Below are 23,527 nucleotides of genomic sequence, written 5' to 3' on the forward strand. Positions count from 1 at the left end.
CTCCTTCAGGGAAGCTGGAAGTCTCAAGCTGCAAAAACTACTGCACGATTTAGGCCTGAAATTAGGCCCCTCCCAACCTGTACTCACAGTGAGAGGGCCATAAAAAACTATCCCTAGGCAAAATCTAGTCAGCCATGTGGAAAAACTGGGCCCCAAAATAAAGTTTTATCACCATTTGTAATAAACGTTTATATACATCAAGCAAACGTTATATCTATTCAGTAATGAGAGTAAATAACAAAAATATTACCCTTTACAGCAAGCATGATACCAGTCGTTATTAAATCACTGTAATCAGGCTTACCTTAAATAAATCAGGTACTGTCAGCATTTTTTAGCTTATCCTCTCTCTAGAAAATGTTTTAACTGCACATACCTCAGAGCAGGAGACCCTGCACGCCATTCCCCCAGCTGAAGTTACTCATCTCTTCAGTTATGTGTGAGAACAGCAGTGGATCTTAGTTACAAACTGCTAAGATCATCAAAAACCTCAGGCAGACTCTTCTTCAACTTTCTGTCTGAGGCTAAAATAGTACAACTCCGGTACCATTTGAAAATAATAAACTTTTGATTGAAGATAAACTACATTAATGCACCACATCTCTCTAGCAACTACCCATGTCGAGAGCTGCAAGAGAATGACTGGGGAGTGGCATTTGGGGGAGGAGCTATATAGACAGCTCTGCTGTGGGTGATCCTCTTGCAGCTCCCTGTTGGGGAGGAGAATATCCCACAAGTAATGGATGATCCGTGGACTGGATACACCTTACAAGAGAAATGAAAATTTCAGAAGAAACGCAAATGTTTCACATGCACAATGCACATCTCGAGTGGACAGTGGACACAGTAATATGGTTGATGCAATAACATGGTGTACTGACACTTCATGAGTAACACCACATTGTACTAATTCAAATAACAAGTATGTGTGTGTGGTATGGAAGGAAAATGAGTGTGTGCATTTGTATGTATGTATGTGTGACTGTGTAGTGTACTGTGTTGTATTTGTTCTTTGTTTAATCATTTGTATGTAAACTAGATAGAAAGTAATGGGCAATGGTTAGCTGGTTATGTTTACACCTAACACCCTAACATAAACCCAGAGTCTAAACACCCCTAATCTGCCGCTGTGACATCGCCGCCACCTACATAATGTTATTAACCCCTATTCCGCCGCTCCCGGACCCCGCTGCAACCTAAATAAAGTTATTAACCCCTATCCCGACACTCCCGGACCCTGCCGCCACCTAAATAAATATATTAACCCCTATCCCGCCGCTCCTGGAGCCCACCGCAACTAAATAAATATATTAACCCCTATCCCGCAACTCCTGGAGCCCACCACAACTAAATAAATGTATTAACCCCTATACCGCCGCTCCCCGAGCCCACCGCAACTAAATAAATGTATTGACCCCTAAACCCCTGGCCTCCCACATCACTACCACTTACTAAACCTATTAACCCCTAAACCGCCAGCCCCCCACATCGCCATGAACTAAATTAAGCTATTAACCCCTAAACCTAACAACCCGCTAACTTTACATTAAAATTACCTCATCCCTATCTTATAATAAATTTAAACTTACCTTTAGAATTAAAATAAACTATATTTAACTACTAATTAACCTACCCTAACTATTATCCTACAATTACATGAAACTATATTAAACTATTAATTAACCTACCCTAACTATTATACTACAAGTACATTAAACTATATTAAACTATTAATTAACCCAGTGTTTTTCAACCAGTGTGCCATGAGAGATCCTCAGGTGTGCCACGGCAGACTGACAACAGTGTGACATATTTTTTAAACTTTGCTTGTTTTTTACTCCCAGTGCAGGAGTAGTTTGTAGGAGGCATGGTATAACAGCACAATACATACAGTATGTGTGTGTTTGTGTGTATGTGTATATATATATGCTGTATTAGGCTACAATGTGTGATTTTTTTAACATTTTGGGATGGTGGTGTGCCACAGGATTTTTTAATGTAAAAAAGTGTGCCACGGCAAAAAAAAGGTTAAAAATCACTGAATTAACCTACCCTAACTATTATACTAAAATAACATTAAACTACAAATTCTATTGGCTGATTGGAATAGCCAATAGAATGCGAGCTCAATCCTATTGGCTGATTGCAACAGCCAATAGGATGAAAGCTCAATCCTATTGGCTGATTGCAACAGCCAATAGGATTTTTTCCACCTTAATTCCTATTGGCTGATAGAATTCTATCAGCCAAACGGAATGTAAGGGACACCATCTTGGATGACGTCATTTAAAGGGAAACTTCATTGTTCCTGAAGACGTCGGAAGAAGAGGATGCTCCGCGCCGGATGTCTTGAAGATGGAGCCGCTCCACGCCGGATGGATGAAGATAGAAGATGCCGTCTGGATGAAGACTTCTGCTGGCTTGGATGAAGACTTCGGCCCGCTTGGATGAAGACTTCTGCCGGCTTTGCTGAGGACTTCTGCCGCTTCAATGAGGATGTTGGGTCTTCAAAAACTGTAAGTGGATCTTCAGGGGTTAGTGTTAGGTTTTTTTTAAGGGTTTATTGGGTGGGTTTTATTTTTAGGTTAGGGACTTTGGGCGGAAAAAGAGCTAAATGCCCTTCCAAATGCCCTTTTCAGGGTTTTTAGATAGAATTTTATTTGGGGGGTTTGGTTGTGTGGGTGGTGGGTTTAACTGTTGGGGGGGTATTTGTATTTTTATTTATAGGTAAAAGAGCTGATTTCTTTGGGGCAATGCCCCACAAAAGGCCCTTTAAAGGCCATTGGTAGTTTAATGTAGGCTAGGTGTTTTTCTTTTATTTTGGGGGGGCTTTTTTATTTTCATAGGGCTATTAGATTAGGTGTAATTAGTTTAAATATTTGATCATTTATTTTTTATTTTGTGTAATTTAGTATTTATTTTTTTTGTAACTTAGTGTTTTTTATTTTGTGTAACTTACGCCTATATTACGAGTCTTGCGTTAGCCTTAAAAAGCAGCGTTGAGAGGTCCCAACGCTGCATTTTAACACCCGCTGGTATAACGAGTCTGGCAGGTACAGGTGTACCGCTCACTTTTTTTCCACGACTCGAGCATACCGCAAATCCACTTACGTCAATTGCGTATCCTATCTTTTCAATGGGATTTTCCTAACGCCGATATTACGAGTCTTGGAAAAAGTGAGCGGTAGACCCTCTCCTGTCAAGACTCCTACCGCATTTAAAAGTCAGTAGTTAAGAGTTTCATGGGCTAACATAAAACTCTTAACTAAAGTGATAAAAAGTACACTAACACCCATAAACCTATCAACCCCTAAACCGAGCCCCCCTGCACATCACAAACACTTAAAAACATTTTTTAACCCCTAATCTGCCGACCGGACAACGCCGCCACTGTAATAAATATATTAACCCCTAAACCGCCGCACTCCCGCATTGCAAACACTAGTTAAATTTTATTAACCCCTAATCTGCCGTCCCTAACATCGCCAACACCTACCTACATTTATTAACCCCTAATCTGCCGCCCCCAACGTCTCCGCCACTATATTAAATGTATTAACCCCTAAACCTAAGTCTAACCCTAACCCCCCTTAACTTAAATATAATTTAAAATAATCAAGAAAAAATTACTACAATTAAATAAATTATTCCTATTTAAAACTAAATACTTACCTATAAAATAAACCCTAAGATAGCTACAATATAACTAATAATTACATTGTATCTAGCTTAGGTTTTATTTTTATTTTACAGGCAATTTTGTATTTATTTTAACTAGGTACAATAGTTATTAAATAATTAACTATATAATAACTTCCTAGTTAAAATAAGTACAAATTTACCTGTAAAATAAACCCTAACCTAAGTTACAATTACACCTAACACTAAACTATAATTAAATAAATTACCTAAATTAACTACAATTCATTACAATTAAATTAAATAAACTAAAGTACCAAGAACAAACAAACACTAAATTACAGAAAATAATAAAATTACTACAAGAATTTTAAACTAATTACACCTAATCTAATCCCCCTAATAAAATACCCCCCCCCCAAAATTATAAAAAGCCCTACCCTATACTAAATTACAAATAGTCCTTAAAAGGGCCTTTTGTGGGGCATTGCCCCAAAGTAATCAGCTCTTTTACCTGTAAAAAAAAATACAATACCCCCCAACATTAAAACCCACCACCCACACACGCAACCCTACTCTAAAACCCACCCAATCCCCCCTTAATAAAACCTAACACTAACCCCTTGAAGATCACCCTACCTTGAGGCGTCTTCACCCAACCGGGCAGAAGTGGTCCTCCAGACGGCCAGAAGTCTTCATCCGATCCGGGCAGAAGAGGACCTCCAGACGGGCAGAAGTCTTCATCCAGACGGCATCTTCTATCTTCATCCATCCGGAGCGGAGCAGGTCCATCTTCAAGCCATCTGACGTGGAGCATCCTCTTCCATCCGACGACTAACACTAAATGACGGTACCTTTAAGTGACGTCATCCAAGATGACGTCCCTTCAATTCCGATTGGCTGATAGAATTCTATCAGGCAATCAGAATTAAGGTACAAAAAATCCTATTGGCTGATGCAATCAGCCAATAGGTTTGAGCTCGCATGCTATTGGCTGATTGGAACAACCAATAGAATGCGAGCTCAATCCTATTGGCTGATTGGATAAGCCAATAGGATTTTTTCTACCTTAATTCCGATTGGCTGATAGAATTCTATCAGCCAATCGGAATTGAAGGGACGCCATTTTGGATGACGTCACTTAAAGGTACCGTCATTTAGTGTTAGTCGTCGGATGGAAGAGGATGCTCCACATCGGATGGCTTGAAGATGGACCCGCTCTGCTCCGGATGGATGAAGATAGAAGATGCCGCCTGGATGAAGACTTCTGCCCGTGTGGAGGTCCTCTTCTGCCCGGATCGGATGAAGACTTCTGGCCGTCTGGAGGACCACTTGTGCCCGGTTGGGTGAAGACGTCTCAAGGTAGGGTGATCTTCAAGGGGTTAGTGTTAGGTTTTATTAAGGAGGGATTGGGTGGGTTTTAGAGTAGGGTTGGTTGTGTGGGTGGTGGGTTTTAATGTTGGGTGGGAATTGTACTTTTTTTTTTTACAGGTAAAAGAGCTGATTACTTTGGGTCAATGCCCCGCAAAAGGCCCTTTTAAGGGCTATTTGTAATTTAGTATAGGGTATGGATTTTTATTATTTTGGGGGGCTTTTTTATTTTATTAGGGGGATTAGATTTGGTGTAATTAGATTAAAATTCTTGTAATTATTTTATTATTTTCTGTAATTTAGTGCTTTTTTTTCCGTACTTTAGTTTATTTAATTTAATTGTAGTTAGTTTAGGTAATTCATTTAATTATAGTGTAGTGTTAGGTGTAATTGTAACTTAGGTTAGGGTTTATTTTACAGGTAAATTTGTACTTATTTTAACTAGGTAGTTATTAAATAGTTAATAACTATTTAATAACTATTCTACCTAGTTGAAATAAATACAAACTTGCCTGTAAAATAAAAATAAATCCTAAAATGGCTACAATGTAACTATTAGTTATATTGTAGCTAGCTTAGGGTTAACTTTATAGGTAAGTATTTAGTTTTAAATAGGAATAATTTAGTTAATAATAGTAATTTTATTTAGATGTATTTAAATTATATTTAAGTTAGGGGGGTGTTAGGGTTAGGGATAGACTTAGATTTAGGGGTTAATAACTTTATTATAATGGTGGCGACGTTGGCGGCGGCAGATTAGGGGTTAATAAGTGTAGTTAGGTGGCGGCGACATTGGGGTCGGCAGAGTAGGGGTTATTAAATAAAAAGTAGGTGTTGACGATGTTGGGGGCAGCAGATTAGGGGTTCATAGGGATAATGTAGGTGGCGGCGGTGTCTGGAGCGGCAGATTAGGGGTTAATAATAAAATGCAAGTGTCGGCGATGTCGGGGACGTCAGATTAGGGGTGTTTAGACTCGGGGTTCATGTTAGGGTGTTAGGTGTAGACATAAAAAGTATTTTCCCATAGGAATCAATGGGGCTGCGTTAGAAGCTGAACGCTGCTTTTTTCCAGGTGTTAGGTTTTTTTTCAGCCGATTCTCCCCCATTGATTCCTATGGGGAAATCGTGCACGAGCACGTTTTACCAGCTCACCGCTACCGTAAGCAACGCTGGCATTGAGGTGAGATGTGGAGCTAAATTTTGCTCTCCGCTCACTTTTTTGCAGCTAACGCCGGGTTTAAAAAACCTGTAATACCAGCGTTGTCTTAAGTGAGCGGTGAGAAAAAAATGCTTGGTAACACCGCACACCATTACCGACAAAAACTCGTAATCTAGCCGTTAGTGTTTTTTAGTTTGTGTAACTTAGTTGTTAGTTTTTTGTAACTTAGTAATTTTTAATAGTAGATTTAAATAATTTGAGTAGGGTTAGGCTTTTAAATATGTAATATAGTTAATTTAATTTGTAGTTCAATGTAATTTTAGTATAATAGTTAGGGTAGGTTAATTAATAGTTTAATATAGTTTATTTTAATTCTAAAGGTAAGTTTAAATTTATTATAAGATAGGGATGAGGTAATTTTAATGTAAAGTTAGTGGGTTTTTAGGTTTAGGGGTTAATAGCTTAATTTAGTTTATGGCGATGTGGGGGGCTGGCGGTTTAGGAGTTAATAGGTTTAGTAAGTGGTAGTGATCTGGGAGGCCAGGGGTTTAGGGGTTAACACATTTATTTAGTTGCGGAGGGCTCCTGGAGCGGCAGTATAGGGGTTAATAACTTTATTATAGTTGCAGTGGGCTCCGGGTGCGGCGGGATAAGGGTTAATAACTTTATTACATTTGCGGTGGGGTCCGGGAGCGGCGGGATAGGGGTTAATAACTTTATTAGAGTTGCGGTGGGCTCTGGGAGCAGCGGGATGGGGGTTAATAACTTTATTTAGTTGCGGGTGGGTCCGGGAGCGGCGGGATAGGGGTTAATCATTTTAGTATAGTGGCGGTGTTTAGTGACAGGGTATAAATAAAGTTGTGAAAAAGCCGAATAGCAGCGAGATCGATGACTGTTAGTTAACAACAGTCTGCTGCTCATCGCCCCGTACTTGGTGTGCGGCTTTTTGACAGCTTTCTTGATAAATAAGGAGAGCGTATTCAGGTCCGCGGCGGTGATTTTAGGCGATGTTAGGCGAGCGTATCGGTGCCGGCGAATGCAGCACAGTTGATGGCTTGATAAGTAGGCCTCTATAGGTTAGAATAGAAAAGAAGAAGCATGTGACATTGAAGCTTGTCCTTACTGCCTGCTTAGTTACTGTACTTTTAAGTACATTTTTTAGTTTTACCAAAAATGCAGTGCACAAAAATTGGATGTATAAATAAAAGAATAAGTTAAAAAAGTACATAGAATAAAAAAAACTAATGGCAATAAAGCTGATTACAGCTTCAAAATGGCCAAAATGTGCACTGTAACCCTGGTTAACAGCTCAAGTTACAAGCGTGGATATCCCGCATCGATCTAGGATTTGTCTTCACTTCTACCGTGTATAGGGTAGGAGTGATACTTGTCGCAGTCCCTCACGGCTTGTGGAAATTGCAAATAAAAATTTGGTGAGTGCTGTACCGTTGACTTTAAACTTACATTATAAGGATTGCTGATTGTGTGATTAGGATAGGAGCAGTTCCTCATGTTCACAGAATTTTTATGTTCCTTTCCCACTCCACACTGTATAATAACTGTCTAACTGTACTACCACAAACACTGCTAATTACATATTTATGCTTTATACTTAGGCTGTTTCTATATATGCACTTTCTTCCCCTTTTTTCTAACTCTACAACAGGTTGTACCTTGGAATGGAGGATATGATACTTTTCAAGCATGGAAGCTGGTGGATCTTCTGCTCTGGTTAGGCGGACACGCTTGACCTCAGGGTGCGCAGAGCGCAGGGTATCGTAGCAGTAGTTTTGAATTATTCCTGCCACACCTTGGCCCCTCATCCAGGCTGCAACACGTAGACCCTGAAGTACAGCTGTAACACCACCATCTACCAACAGAAAAGACTCAAAGGCCACCTGAAAATGAGAAAAAATAAATAGAAAACATCATTATGATAAAAATATTCCTCCTTTAAAGCAAAGTTTCTTATTCTTCTTTGCTTTGCAACATCCCAAAGAACATTTGAAATTTGCGCCATAACCCTTAATGGCACACTAACTCAATATTTAAAATCCCTATAAAGGCTGTTGTTGAATGTAATCAATAGAGCTTCTATTGTTGCACTTATATAAAAAGTCCAAAGGTATTTATTATCGCTCAAGTAATAGTCAAGGGCACACTAACATCTGCTTGTCAACGCAGGTGCGCAAAATGCTTCATATCATAGACTTCTAGGGGGTATGCAGTAAAAGCCAGGTATCGCTTGAGCGCTAAGCCGATGGTGCACAAGTAGTAGAGTTCTTCATATAGTTCTGTGCTATTATATTAATAATAATGGTTTATTTTAGGTATTCAAAACTACTCTTGATGTGCGGAACTCTGTAAAGTGTGCTAATAAAATGACAGGTTATTGGAATGCAGTGCTTTATTGCTGATATATGCTTATATATGCGGTGAGTTTAATGTTTCTTTAAATTTTATACTGTATATTAAAATAGTGTTTATATATTTATTATATTTTTATAATGTCACTGAAATCTGGCATTATATATTCATTAAATTATAGTGAGAAAACCCTGTAAGAAACAGCAGCATTGCATAATTACATAGCTTGTTGGTTAATTCATTATATATTGAGGATGACATGTTAACCCCTTAAATGCACGTGGCAACAAGTGTTCCTTATCCACGCAATGATTTCAGAGCAAATGACAACCACGTGTTGCCATCAGAAGAGAGGCAGCTTTCAGGGCTAATCTCAGTATCACTAACCCCCACCCCACGGGGTAAATGAGTTGGCCAAGTGGCCATGTATTGCCGGGGGAATACATATGTACACAGATAATCACATAAATAAAAAAGGGGTAAGTGTCCTAAGCGCAACGTGGCACAGCCTAAAGCCTGATCCCAAATCAGTGCCCTAGCGGACTGAAATGAATAGAAACAATAGTGGATAGGTGGGAATAGGCGCTATAATAGCTTAATAGGCAAAATACACTAATCAAATAGAGTAAGTAAGATACTGTAACACAAGTATGTGGATAATATTTGACTGCGGCAGAACTGACTAGAAAAATGAGAAGGTTAAAAAAGGTTTAATAGACAGCTATATTAAAATACATGTATACAATAGTAAAACCAATTCATGGATCCATGATAACAATAAAAGCAAAGGGTATAAAACTATGCGCGATGAGTAATAAATAATAAGTTGACAGCAAATAAACGAGTATGAACTTACTCTAAGAGGTATGTGGCTGAATGGAATCCTATAGTCTATATAGACTAAGGGCACTAATAAAGGATATGGTGGTGTGATGTACAACAGTGTGTAGTGCAAACAGTCTAAATAATCAACAGTAAATAAATGATACAAATACGTGGTGGTACATAAAAAGGTGCTAAAACAACAACAACATCTATATAGATGCTGAATAGTATGATAAAATCAAACTGTGTGATACTGTGTCCAGTAGTCCAAGATGCCCAAAAATAGGGGAGTGACTAGGAATAAGTCTATGAGTGCTTCAGTGTTGGGGTCCTTCCTGTCCGGTGTAAAATTGGTGGACCAAAGAATAGTTAATACAGCGTAATATGTGTGATCCAAAAAATGAAAAATAGGAAAAAAACACAAAATGTAAAAATGAAGTGTATACACAAAAAGTGGGAAAAAAAAATTAAAAATAAAAATATCCAGATGACACATGAAGGAGTGAATAATGAGTAAAAAGTTAAAAAATAAAATGAAAAAAAAATATATAAAAAAAATTAAAAAAATATATAATGTGGATACCTGTGGAAAGAAAAAAAAATACAATAGTGCAAAACTGTTTGTACACAGTGTGGAAATGTTGAAAATATGCTCACCAGTATGTCGTCAACGCGTTTTGGCCTTTTTGGGCCTTTCTCAAGACTATACTTTAGCATAGTATTGGGAGCCTTAAATAGGGTGTATCTAAATTGAAATTTTTGCGCCAAAAAACATAATTTATGCTTACCTGATAAATTTATTTCTCTTGTAGTGTATCCAGTCCACGGATCATCCATTACTTATGGGATATTAACTCCTCCCCAACAGGAAGTGCAAGAGGATTCACCCAGCAGAGCTGCTATATAGCTCCTCCCCTAACTGCCATTACCAGTCATTCGACCAAAAACATGCAGAGAAAGGAAAACCATAGGGTACAGTGGTGACTGTAGTTTAATGGAAAAATTACCTGCCTTAAAGTGACAGGGCGGGCCGTGGACTGGATACACTACAAGAGAAATAAATTTATCAGGTAAGCATAAATTATGTTTTCTCTTGTTAAGTGTATCCAGTCCACGGATCATCCATTACTTATGGGATACCAATACCAAAGCTAAAGTACACGGATGACGGGAGGGACAGGCAGGCTCTTTATACGGAAGGAACCACTGCCTGAAGAACCTTTCTCCCAAAAACAGCCTCCGAAGAAGCAAAAGTGTCAAATTTGTAAAATTTGGAAAAAGTATGAAGAGAAGACCAAGTTGCAGCCTTGCAAATCTGTTCAACAGAAGCCTCATTCTTAAAGGCCCAAGTGGAAGCCACAACTCTAGTAGAATGTGCTGTAATTCTTTCAGGAGGCTGCTGTCCAGCAGTCTCATAGGCTAACCGTATTATGCTACGAAGCCAAAAGGAGAGAGAGGTAGCCGAAGCTTTTTGACCTCTCCTCTGACCAGAATAAACGACAAACAGGGAAGACGTTTGTCGAAAATCCTTAGTTGCCTGTAGATAAAATTTCAGGGCACGGACTACATCTAGATTGTGTAGCAGACGTTCCTTTTTCGAAGAAGGATTAGGACACAAAGATGTAACCACAATCTCTTGATTGATATTCCTGTTAGTGACCACCTTAGGTAGGAACCCAGGTTTAGTACGCAGAACTACCTTGTCTGAATGAAAAATCAGATAAGGAGAATCACAATGTAAGGCAGATAACTCAGAGACTCTTCGAGCCGAGGAAATCGCCATTAAAAACAGAACTTTCCAAGATAACAACTTGATATCAATGGAATCAAGGGGTTCAAACGGAACCCCCTGTAAAACATTAAGAACTAAGTTCAAACTCCATGGTGGAGCAACAGTTTTAAACACAGGCTTGATCCTAGCTAAAGCCTGACAAAAAGCTTGAACGTCCGGAACTTCTGACAGACGTTTGTGTAAAAGAATGGACAGAGCTGAAATCTGTCCCTTTAAGGAACTAGCGGATAAACCCTTTTCTAAACCTTCTTGTAGAAAAGACAATATCCTCGGAATCCTAACCTTACTCCATGAGTAACTCTTGGATTCGCACCAATATAAGTATTTGCGCCATATCTTATGGTAAATCTTTCTGGTAACAGGCTTCCTAGCCTGTATTAAGGTATCAATAACTGACTCAGAAAAACCACGTTTTGATAAAATCAAGCGTTCAATTTCCAAGCAGTCAGCTTCAGAGAAATTAGATTTTGATGTTTGAAGGGACCCTGGATCAGAAGGTCCTGTTTCAGAGGTAGCGACCAAGGTGGACAGGATGACATGTCCACTAGATCTGCATACCAAGCCCTGCGTGGCCATGCAGGCGTTATTAGAATCACTGATGCTCTCTCCTGTTTGATTCTGGCAATCAATCGAGGAAGCATCGGGAAGGGTGGAAACACATAAGCCATCCCGAAGGTCCAAGGTGCTGTCAAAGCATCTATCAGAACCGCTCCCGGATCCCTGGATCTGGACCCGTAACGAGGAAGCTTGGCGTTCTGTCGAGACGCCATGAGATCTATCTCTGGTTTGCCCCAACGTCGAAGTATTTGGGCAAAGACCTCCGGATGAAGTTCCCACTCCCCCGGATGAAAAGTCTGACGACTTAAGAAATCCGCCTCCCAGTTCTCCACTCCCGGGATGTGGATTGCTGACAGGTGGCAAGAGTGAGACTCTGCCCAGCGAATTATCTTTGATACTTCCATCATTGCTAGGGAGCTTCTTGTCCCTCCCTGATGGTTGATGTAAGCTACAGTCGTGATGTTGTCCGACTGAAACCTGATGAACCCCCGAGTTGTTAACTGGGGCCAAGCCAGAAGGGCATTGAGAACTGCTCTCAATTCCAGAATGTTTATTGGTAGGAGACTCTCCTCCTGATTCCATTGTCCCTGAGCCTTCAGAGAATTCCAGACAGCGCCCCAACCTAGTAGGCTGGCGTCTGTTGTTACAATTGTCCAGTCCGGCCTGCTGAATGGCATCCCCCTGGACAGATGTGGCCGAGAAAGCCACCATAGAAGAGAATTTCTGGTCTCTTGATCCAGATTCAGAGTAGGGGACAAGTCTGAGTAATCCCCATTCCACTGACTTAGCATGCACAATTGCAGCGGTCTGAGATGTAGACGTGCAAAGGGTACTATGTCCATTGCTGCTACCATTAAGCCGATCACCTCCATGCATTGAGCTACTGACGGGTGTTGAATGGAATGAAGGACACGGCATGCATTTTGAAGCTTTGTTAACCTGTCTTCTGTCAGGTAAATCTTCATTTCTACAGAATCTATAAGAGTCCCCAAGAAGGGAACTCTTGTGAGTGGAAAGAGAGAACTCTTCTTTTCGTTCACCTTCCATCCATGCGACCTTAGAAATGCCAGTACTAACTCTGTATGAGACTTGGCAGTTTGAAAGCTTGACGCTTGTATCAGAATGTCGTCTAGGTACGGAGCTACCACAATTCCTCGCTGTCTTAGTACCGCCAGAAGAGCACACAGAACCTTTGTGAAGATTCTCGGAGCCGTAGCCAATCCGAATGGAAGAGCTACAAACTGGTAATGCCTGTCTAGAAAGGCAAACCTTAGATACCGGTAATGATCTTTGTGAATCGGTATGTGAAGGTAAGCATCCTTTAAATCCACTGTGGTCATGTACTGACCCTTTTGGATCATGGGTAAAATTGTCCGAATAGTTTCCATTTTGAACGATGGAACTCTTAGGAATTTGTTTAGGATCTTTAAATCCAAGATTGGCCTGAAAGTTCCCTCTTTTTTGGGAACCACAAACAGATTTGAGTAAAACCCTTGTCCTTGTTCCGACCGCGGAACCGGATGGATCACTCCCATTAATAAAAGATCTTGTACGCAGCGTAGAAACGCCTCTTTCTTTATTTGGTTTGTTGACAACCTTGACAGATGAAATCTCCCTCTTGGGGGAGAGAATTTGAAGTCTAGAAGGTATCCCTGAGATATGATCTCTAACGCCCAGGGATCCTGGACATCTCTTGCCCAAGCCTGGGCGAAGAGAGAAAGTCTGCCCCCCACTAGATCCGTTCCCGGATCGGGGGCCCTCGATTCATGCTGTCTTAGGGGCAGCAGCAGGTTTCCTGGCCTGCTTGCCCTTGTTCCAGGACTGGTTAGGTCTCCAGCCTTGTCTGTAGCGAGCAACAGCTCCTTCCTGTTTTGGTGCAGAGGAAGTTGATGCTGCTCCTGCTTTGAAATTACGAAAGGAACGAAAATTAGACTGTCTAGCCTTAGGTTTGGCTCTGTCTTGAGGCAGGGCATGGCCTTTACCTCCTGTAATGTCAGCGATAATTTCTTTCAACCCGGGCCCGAATAAGGTCTGCCCTTTGAAAGGTATATTAAGCAATTTAGATTTAGAAGTAACGTCAGCTGACCAGGATTTTAGCCACAGTGCTCTGCGTGCCTGAATGGCGAATCCGGAATTCTTAGCCGTAAGTTTAGTTAAATGTACTACGGCATCTGAAATAAATGAGTTAGCTAACTTAAGGGCTTTAAGCTTGTGTGTAATCTCATCTAATGGAGCTGATTCAAGTGTCTCTTCCAGAGACTCAAACCAAAATGCTGCTGCAGCCGTGACAGGCGCAATGCATGCAAGAGGTTGCAATATAAAACCTTGTTGAACAAACATTTTCTTAAGGTAACCCTCTAACTTTTTATCCATTGGATCTGAAAAGGCACAGCTATCCTCCACCGGGATAGTGGTACGCTTAGCTAAAGTAGAAACTGCTCCCTCCACCTTAGGGACCGTTTGCCATAAGTCCCGTGTGGTGGCGTCTATTGGAAACATCTTTCTAAATATCGGAGGGGGTGAGAACGGCACACCGGGTCTATCCCACTCCTTAGTAACAATTTCAGTAAGTCTCTTAGGTATAGGAAAAACGTCAGTACTCGCCGGTACCGCAAAATATTTATCCAACCTACACATTTTCTCTGGTATTGCAACTGTGTTACAATCATTCAGAGCCGCTAACACCTCCCCTAGTAATACACGGAGGTTTTCCAGCTTAAATTTAAAATTTGAAATATCTGAATCCAGTTTGTTTGGATCAGAACCGTCACCCGCAGAATGAAGCTCTCCGTCCTCATGTTCTGCAAATTGTGACGCAGTGTCTGACATGGCCCTAATATTATCAGCGCACTCTGTTCTCACCCCAGAGTGATCACGCTTACCTCTTAGTTCTGGTAATTTAGCCAAAACTTCAGTCATAACAGTAGCCATATCCTGTAATGTGATTTGTAATGGCCGCCCAGATGTACTCGGCGCTACAATATCACGCACCTCCCGAGCGGGAGATGCAGGTACTGACACGTGAGGCGAGTTAGTCGGCATAACTCTCCCCTCGTTGTTTGGTGAAATATGTTCAATTTGTATAGATTGACTTTTATTTAAAGTAGCATCAATACAGTTAGTACATAAATTTCTATTGGGCTCCACTTTGGCTTTAGCACATATAGCACAGATATCTTCCTCTGAATCAGACATGTTTAACACACTAGCAAATAAACTAGCAACTTGGAAATACTTTTCAAGTAATTTACTATAATATGAAAACGTACTGTGCCTATAAGAAGCACAGAAAAAGTTATGACAGTTGAAAATTAATAAACTGAAAAGTTATAGCATCAAATCTTTGTAAAAAACACAATTTTAGCAAAGGATTGCTCCCATTAGCAAAGGATAACTAACCCTGATAGCAGAAAAAAAAAAAAAAAAAAAAATACAGAAATAAACGTTTTTTTTTAATCACAGTCAACTACAATCTCACAGCTCTGCTGTGAGTGATTACCTCCCTCAAAACAAGTTTTGAAGACCCCTGAGTTCTGTAGAGATGAACCGGATCATGCAGGGAAGACAATAAACTTCTGACTGAATTTTTTGATGCGTAGCAAAAGCACCAAAAAAGGTCCCTCCCCCTCACACATAACAGTGAGAGAGATCAGTAAACTGTCATAAATTAAATAAAACGACTGCCAAGTGGAAAAAAATAGTGCCCAAAACATTTTTTCACCCAGTACCTCAGAAAATTAAACGATTTTACATGCCAGCAAAAAACGTTTAACATTAATAAATTGAGTGTTATTAAAAAGCCTGTTGCTAGTCCCTGCAAATTAGGCTAAAGTTTTATGCATACAGTATAATTCCAGTGAAGTGCCATTCCCCAGAATACTGAAGTGTAAAATATACATACATGACAGCCTGATACCAGTTGCTGCTACTGCATTTAAGGCTGAGTTTACATTATATCGGTATGGCAGAATTTTCTCATCAATTCCATTGTCAGAAAATAATAAGCTGCTACATACCTCTTTGCAGATTAATCTGCCCGCTGTCCCCTGATCTGAAGTTTACCTCTCCTCAGATGGCCGAGAAACAGCAATATGATCTTAACTACTCCAGCTAAAATCATAGAAAAACTCAGGTAGATTCTTCTTCAAATTCTACCAGAGAAGGAATAACACACTCCGGTGCTATTATAAAATAACAAACGTTTGATTGAAGGTATGAAACTAAGTATAATCACCACAGTCCTCTCACACATCCTATCTATTCGTTGGGTGCAAGAGAATGACTGGTAATGGCAGTTAGGGGAGGAGCTATATAGCAGCTCTGCTGGGTGAATCCTCTTGCACTTCCTGTTGGGGAGGAGTTAATATCCCATAAGTAATGGATGATCCGTGGACTGGATACACTTAACAAGAGAAATAAGGCCCCGCCCCTTTCTGTGATTACCGGTGGTTGATGGGAGTAGGATTCAGCAAGTTGAAATCTCTTTATGTGATACATACTTATCTAAAATAATTGTCATAGATATATGCCTTAGGGAATGTCAGCTCTATTACATAATTAACAAGCTCATCTGCTTTGAAATGTGCCTTAGATCGTTATCGATCTATTGAATATCATTCATATCCTCTCTATTTTGTTTCCGGGTTAGTACTAGACTACAACTAAGGGCTAACCTGGACACAAAATAGAGAGGATATGAATGATATTCAATAGATCGATAATGATCTAAGGCACATTTCAAAGCAGATGAGCTTGTTAATTATGTAATAGAACTGACATTCCCTAAGGCATATATCTATGACAATTATTTTAGATAAGTATGTACACATAAAGGGATTTCAACTTGCTGAATCCTACTCCCATCAACCACCGGTAATCACAGGAAGGGGCGGGGCCTTATTTTTGGCGCAAAAATTTCAATTTAGATACACCCTATTTAAGGCTTCCAGTACTATGCTAAAGTATAGTCTTGAGAAAGGCCCAAAAAGGCAGAAACGCGTTGACGACATACTGGTGAGCATATTTTCAACATTTCCACACTGTGTACAAACAGTTTTGCACTATTGTATTTTCTTTTCTTTCCACATGTATCCACATTATATTTTTCAATTTTTTATATATATTTTTTTCATTTTATTTTTTAACTTTTTACTCATTATTCACTCCTTCACGTGTCATCTGGATATTTGTTTTTTTTTTTCACTTTGTGTATACACTTCATTTTTACATTTTGTGTTTTTTTCCTATTTTTCATTTTTTGGATCACACATATTACGCTGTATTAATTATTCTTTGGTCCACCAATTTTACACCGGACAGGAAGGACTTATTCCTAGTCACTCCCCTATTTTTGGGCATCTTGGACTACTGGACACAGTATCACACAGTTTGATTTTATCATACTATTCAGCATCTATATAGATGTTGTTGTTTTAGCACCTTTTTTGTACTACCACGTATTTGTACCATTTATTTACCGTTGATTATTTAGACTGTTTGCACTACACACTGTTGTACACCACACTACCATATCCTTTATTAGTGTCCTTAGTCTATAGACTATAGGATTCCATTCAGCCACACACCTCTTAGAGTAAGTTCATACTCGTTTATTTGCTGTCAACGTATTATTTATTATTTATTACTCATCGCGCATTGTTTTATACCCTTTGCTTTTATTGTTACCATGGATCCATGAATTGGTTTTACTATCGTATACATGTATTTTAATATAGCTGTCTATTAAACCTTTTTTAACCTTCTCATTTTTCTAGTCAGTTCTGCCGCAGTCGAATATTATCCACATACTTGTGTTACAGTATCTTACTTACTCTATTTGATTAGTGTATTTTGCCTATTGAGCTTGCATTCTATTGGCTGTTCTGATCAGCCAATAGAATGTGAGCTCAATCTGATTGGCTGATTGGATCAGCCAATCCGATTGAACTTGAATCTGATTGGCTGATTCAATCAGCCAATCAGATTTTTCCTACCTTAATTCCGATTGGCTGATAGAATCCTATCAGCTAATCGGAATTCGAGGGACGCCATCTTGGATGACGTCACTTAAATGAACCTTCATTCGTCGTCTAGTCGTCATTGAAGAAGGATGTTCCGTGCCGGAGGTCTTGAAGATGGAGCCGCTCCTCGTCGGATGGATGAAGATAGAAGATGCCGCTTGGGTGAAGATGTCTGCCTGTCTGGATGTCATCTTCTGCCCGGATTGGATGAAGACTTCTGCCGCTCTGGATGTCTTCTTTTGGGCCATCGGTGCCCGGCTGGGTGAACACGGCTCAAGGTAGGGAGATCTTCAGGGGGGTAGTGTTAGGTTTATTTAAGGGGGGTTTGGGTTAGAGTAGGGGTATGTGGGTGGTGGGTTGTAATGTTGGGGGGTGGTATTGTGTTTTTTTTTACAGGCAAAAGAGCTGATTTCTTTGGGGCATGCCCCGCAAAAAGCCCTTTTAAGGGCTGGTAAGGTAATAGAGCTGTTAACTTTTTAATTTAGATTAGGGTAGGGAATATTTTTTATTTTGGGGGGCTTTGTTATTTTATTAGGGGGCTTAGAGTAGGTGTAATTAGCTTAAAATTCTTGTAATCTTTTTTTATTTTTTGTAATTTAGTTTAGTTTATTTAATTGTAGGTAATTGTAGGTACTTGTTAATTGATTTAATTTATTTATTGATAGTGTAGTGTTAGGTTTAATTGTAACTTAGGTTAGGATTTATTTTACAAGTAATTTTGTAATTATTTTAGCTAGGTAGCTATTAAATAGTTAATAACTATTTAATAGCTATTGTACCTAGTTAAAATAAATACAAAGTTGCCTGTAAAATAAATATAAATCCTAAAATAGCTACAATGTAATTATTCGTTATATTGTAGATATTAGGGTTTATTTTACAGGTAAGTATTTAGCTTTAAATAGGAAGACTTTAGTTAATAATATTTAATTTATTTTGTTAGATTAAAATTATATTTAACTTAGGGGGGTGTCTGGGTTAGTGTTAGACTTAGCTTTAGGGGTTAATACATTTATTAGAGTAGTGGCGAGGTCCGGTCGGCAGATTAGGGGTTAATAAGTGTAGGTAAGGTAGCGGCGACGTTGGGGGGCAGATTAGGGGTTAATAAATATAATATAGGGGTCGGCGATGTTAGGGGCAGCAGATTAGGGGTACATAGGTATAATGTAGGTTGCGGCGGTTTCCGGAGCGGCAGTTTAGGGGTTAATAGTGTAATGCAGATGTCAGCGATAGTGGGGGCAGCAGATTAGGGGTTAATAAGTGTAAGGTTAGGGGTGTTTAGACTTGGGGTTCATGTTAGGGTGTTAGGTGCAGACTTAGAAAGTGTTTCCCCATAAGAAACAATGGGGCTGCGTTGGGAGCTGAATGCTTCTTTTTTGCAGGTGTTAGGTTTTTTATCATCCCAAACTGCCCCATTGTTTCCTACGGGGGAATCGTGCACTAGCACGTTTTAGCTGCTTACCGCTACCGTAAGCAACGCTGGTATTGAGGGTTGAAGTGGCGGTACATTAGGCTCAACGCACCCTTTTTTAAGCCTAACGCAGCCCCTCTAAATACCAGCGTTGTCTTAAGGGTGCGTTGGGAAACAAAGCAGCGTTAGCTACGCAGGTCTTTACCGACAAAACTCTAAATCTAGGCGTTTGTTTTTTCATGCTCTGCCATTTGGAGTTTTGCGGTGAGGCTAAAAAGCTTGCGTTACAGCCTATAACGACAAGATCCGTTACGCTATCTGAGACCAGTAGTTATGAGTTTTACGCAACATAACTGTTACACAAAATTTATAATTAAAGTGTTGCAAAGTACACTAACACCCATAAATTACCCATTTACCCCTATACTGAGGCCCTCCCGCATGGCAAACACTAAATTAAACTTATTAACCCCTAATCTGCCGCTCCCTACATTGCTGCCACTAATAAAATTTATTAACCCCATTCCGCCGCTCCCCGACATTGTCCCCACTATACTAAAGTTATTAACCCCTATTTCTCCATACCCTGACATCGCCGCCACTAAATAACGTTATTAACCCCTATACCTCTGGTCTCCCACATCACTACCACTAAATAAACCTATTAACCCCTAAACCGCCAGCCCCCTACATCGCCAAAAACTAAATTAAACTATTAACCCCTGAACCTAACAACCCCCTAACTTTACATTAAAATCACAAGATCCCTATCTTAAAATAAATACAAACTTACCTGGGAAATTAAAACAACTATAAATTTACCTAATATAACTATTAAACTAAAATTAAAATAACTACAAATTAAATAAATTAAATTACTAATTAAAAAAACCTAACACTACTAAAAACAATAAATCTACAATTATAAAAAATACTAAATTACAAAAAATAAAAAAATACTAAAGTACAAAAAATAACAAACACTAAATTACGAAAAATAACAAATGCCTAGATTACGAGTCTTGCGTTAGCCTTAAAAAGCATCGTTGAGAGGTCCCAATGCTGCTTTTTAACGCCTGCTGGTATTAAGAGTCTGGCAGGTACAGGTGTATGGCTCACTTTTTTTCCGAGACTCGAGCATACCGCAAATTCACTTACATCAATTGCGTATCCTATCTTTTTAATGGGATTTGCCGAACGCCGGTATTACGAGTCTTGGAAAAAGTGAGCGGTACAGCCTCTCCTGTCAAGACTCCTACAGCATTTAAAAGTCAGTAGTTAAGAGTTTTATGGGCTGTAACATAAAACTCTTAACTAAAGTGCTAAAAAGTACACTAACACCCATAAACTACCTATTAACCCCTAAACCGAGCCCCCCCCCCACATTGCAAACACTTAAATAAATATTTATTCTTAATCTGCCGAACAGACATCGCCGCCACTTCAATAAATATATTAACCCCTAAACTCCCGCCTCGCAAACATTAGTTACATTTTATTAACCCCTAATCTGCCGTCCCTAATATCGCCGACACCTACCTACATTTATTAACCCCTAATCTGCCTCCCCCAACGTCGCCACAGCTATATTAAATGTATTAACCCCAAAATCTAAGTCTAACCCTAAATCTAAGTCTAACCCTAATCCTAACACCCCCCCTAACAAATATAGTTTAAATAAATCTAAATAAAATTACTATTATTAACTAAATTATTCCTATTTAAAACTAAATACTTACCTATAAAATAAACCCTTAAATAGCTACAATGTAACTAATAGTTACATTGTAGCCATTTTAGGATTTATTTTTATTTTACAGGCAAGTTTGTATTTATTTTAACTAGGTACAATAGTTAATAAATAGTTATTAACTATTTAATAACTTCCTAGTTAAAATAAGTACAAATTTACCTGTAAAATAAACCCTAACCTAAGTTACAATTACACCTAACACTACACTATAATTAAATTAATTAACTAAACTAACTACAATTAAATTAAATAAACTAAAGTCCGGAAAAAAAAACAAACACTAAATTACAGAAAATAATAAAATGATTACAATTTTTTAAAACTAATCCCCCTAATAAAATAAAAAAGCCCCCCAAAATAAAAAAATCCCTACCCTATACTAAACTACAAATAGCCCTTAAAAGGGCCTTTTGCGGGGCATTGCCCCAAAGTAATCAGCTCTTTTACCTGTAAAAAAAAAAGAGACAATACCGCTCCCCCAACATTAGAACCCACACCCAACCCTACTCTAAAACCCACCCAATCCCCCCTTAATAAAACCTAACACTAACCCCTTGAAGATCACCCTACCTTGAGACGTCTTCACTAGTGATGTCGCGAACAGTTTGCCGGAGAACAGTTCCCGGCGAACATAGCTTGTTTGCGTTAGCAGCGGCGGGCGAACATATGCGATGTTCGAGCCGCCCCTATTCTTCATCATTGCCTAAACTTTGACCCTGTATCTCACAGTCAGCAGGCACATTCCAGCCAATCAGCAGCAGACTTTCCCTCCCAGACCCTTACACCTCATGGACAGCAGCCATTTTAGATTCATTCGGAAGCTGCATTGCTAGTGAGAGGAGGGACAGTGTAGCTGCTGCTAATTTAATAGGGAAATCGATAGCTAGGCTAGTGTATTCAGTGTCCACTACAGTCCTGAAGGACTCATCTGATCTCTGCTGTAAGGACAGCACCCCAAAAAGCCCTTTTTAGGGCTAGAACATCATTTTATTTTTTTTATTTTTTTATTCTTTGTAATCTAATTGCATTTGCCTGCCTGTCAGCGTGTGTCAGGCTCACAGCATATACTGTGCCTACTTGCTCACTGCCACCACTCATATCTGGTGTAACATTAGTGTAAATTTAAAAAAAAAAAAACTTTTACATCAGTCTGCTAGTGTAATCTAATAGCAGTTGCCTGCCTGCCACTACCAGCCTGTGTGTCAGGCTCACAGCATATACTGTGCCTACTCGCTCAGTGCCACCACTCATATCTGGTGTAACATTAGTGTAAATTTAAAAAAAAAAAATTGACATCAGTCTGCTAGTGTAATCTAATTTCAGTTGCCAGGCCAGCCTGCCACTGTCAGCCTGTGTGTCAGGCTCACAGCATATACTGTGCCTTCTTTCTCAGTGCCACCACCAGTCATATCTGGTGTAACAGTAGTGTACATTGTTTTAAAAAAACTTTTACATCAGTCTGCTAGTGTAATCTAATTGCAGTTGCCAGGCCAGCCTGCCACTGCCAGAGTGTGTGTCAGGCTCACAGCGTATACTGTGCCCACTTGCCCAGTGCCACCACTCATATTATCTTGTTTGATAGTAGTGTAAGTGTACATTTTCAAAATAAAAAAACTATTTTGACTGTGTGTGAAACATCAGTCTGCTTTTTTGTGCCAGACTCACAGCGTATACTGTGCCCACTTGTCCAGTGCCACCACTCATATTATCTTGTTTAATAGTAGTGTAAGTGTACATTTTCACAGTAGATTGCACGCGGTGCTCTGACAAAATGCAGAAGGACATTTGGCAGATGGACATTTGGCAGACGGACATTTGGCCGATAGACAGAAAGCTAAAGAATGTTCCGATTTCGGCCAAAGGCAGATACGGTCCAGAGTGCTCTGTTCTAATCAGAGCCTCGGGCGCCGCAACTGCCTCTGGGAACCTTACCATGGGTCCCAGACCGCACGACTTGTTGTAATTCTCTGTCTGGGAAATTATCTATCAAATCTATCTATCTATCTATCTATCATCTATCTATCTATCTATCGTATCTATCATCAAATGTATCTATTGCATCTATTGATCTATCTATCTAATCTATGTATCTATCTATCTATCTCGTGGCCGGACCGACCAAGCATCTTTTTCCATCTCCTGGTTCCTAAAATCATCTCTGGGTTCCTAAAATCGATGCCATCCCTGTACTCGATTGTTTAAAAGGAAGTCATGGCATATGGGGTCTTTCATGCTGTCGTGCCTGTTGAGGGTCGGGGACCGTCGTATAAAAAGGCTGAAGGAGAATGACCTGTACTGGGTGTCCAAGCATCTTTTTCCATCTCCCGGTTCCTAAAATCCATGCCAGGGGACACCGCAGTGGAAGGTACCCGGCCACAATTTCTTTGCACAAAAGGCAATCCCCAACCTGTACTCGATTGTGCAAAAGGAAGTAACCTTACCATGGGTCCCAGAACGCACGTCTTGTAATTCTCTGTCTGGTAAAATTATATATCTATCAAATCTATTCTAACTATCAATCGTATCTATCAAATGTATATTGCATCTATTGATCTATGTAATCTATGTATCTATTAGATATGTGCGATTCGTTTCGGATCGATTTGGAAATTCAGCAAATTCGGCGATTCGT

General features: G+C 39.6%; 1 protein-coding gene across 1 annotated transcript in view; it reads right to left on the minus strand.

The window, feature by feature from the left end:
- LOC128662305 (probable N-acetyltransferase 16) overlaps positions 1-23,527 on the minus strand; it is a 52,182-nt gene that overhangs the window by 21,923 nt on the left and 6,732 nt on the right. Inside the window, exon 2 of the mRNA XM_053716110.1 lies at positions 7,843-8,067. Coding sequence (XP_053572085.1) covers positions 7,843-8,067 — 225 coding nt within the window. The remainder of the gene's footprint in view (positions 1-7,842; positions 8,068-23,527) is intronic.

The sequence above is a fragment of the Bombina bombina genome, chromosome 6, assembly GCF_027579735.1.
Source record: "Bombina bombina isolate aBomBom1 chromosome 6, aBomBom1.pri, whole genome shotgun sequence".
Lineage (NCBI taxonomy): Eukaryota > Metazoa > Chordata > Amphibia > Anura > Bombinatoridae > Bombina > Bombina bombina.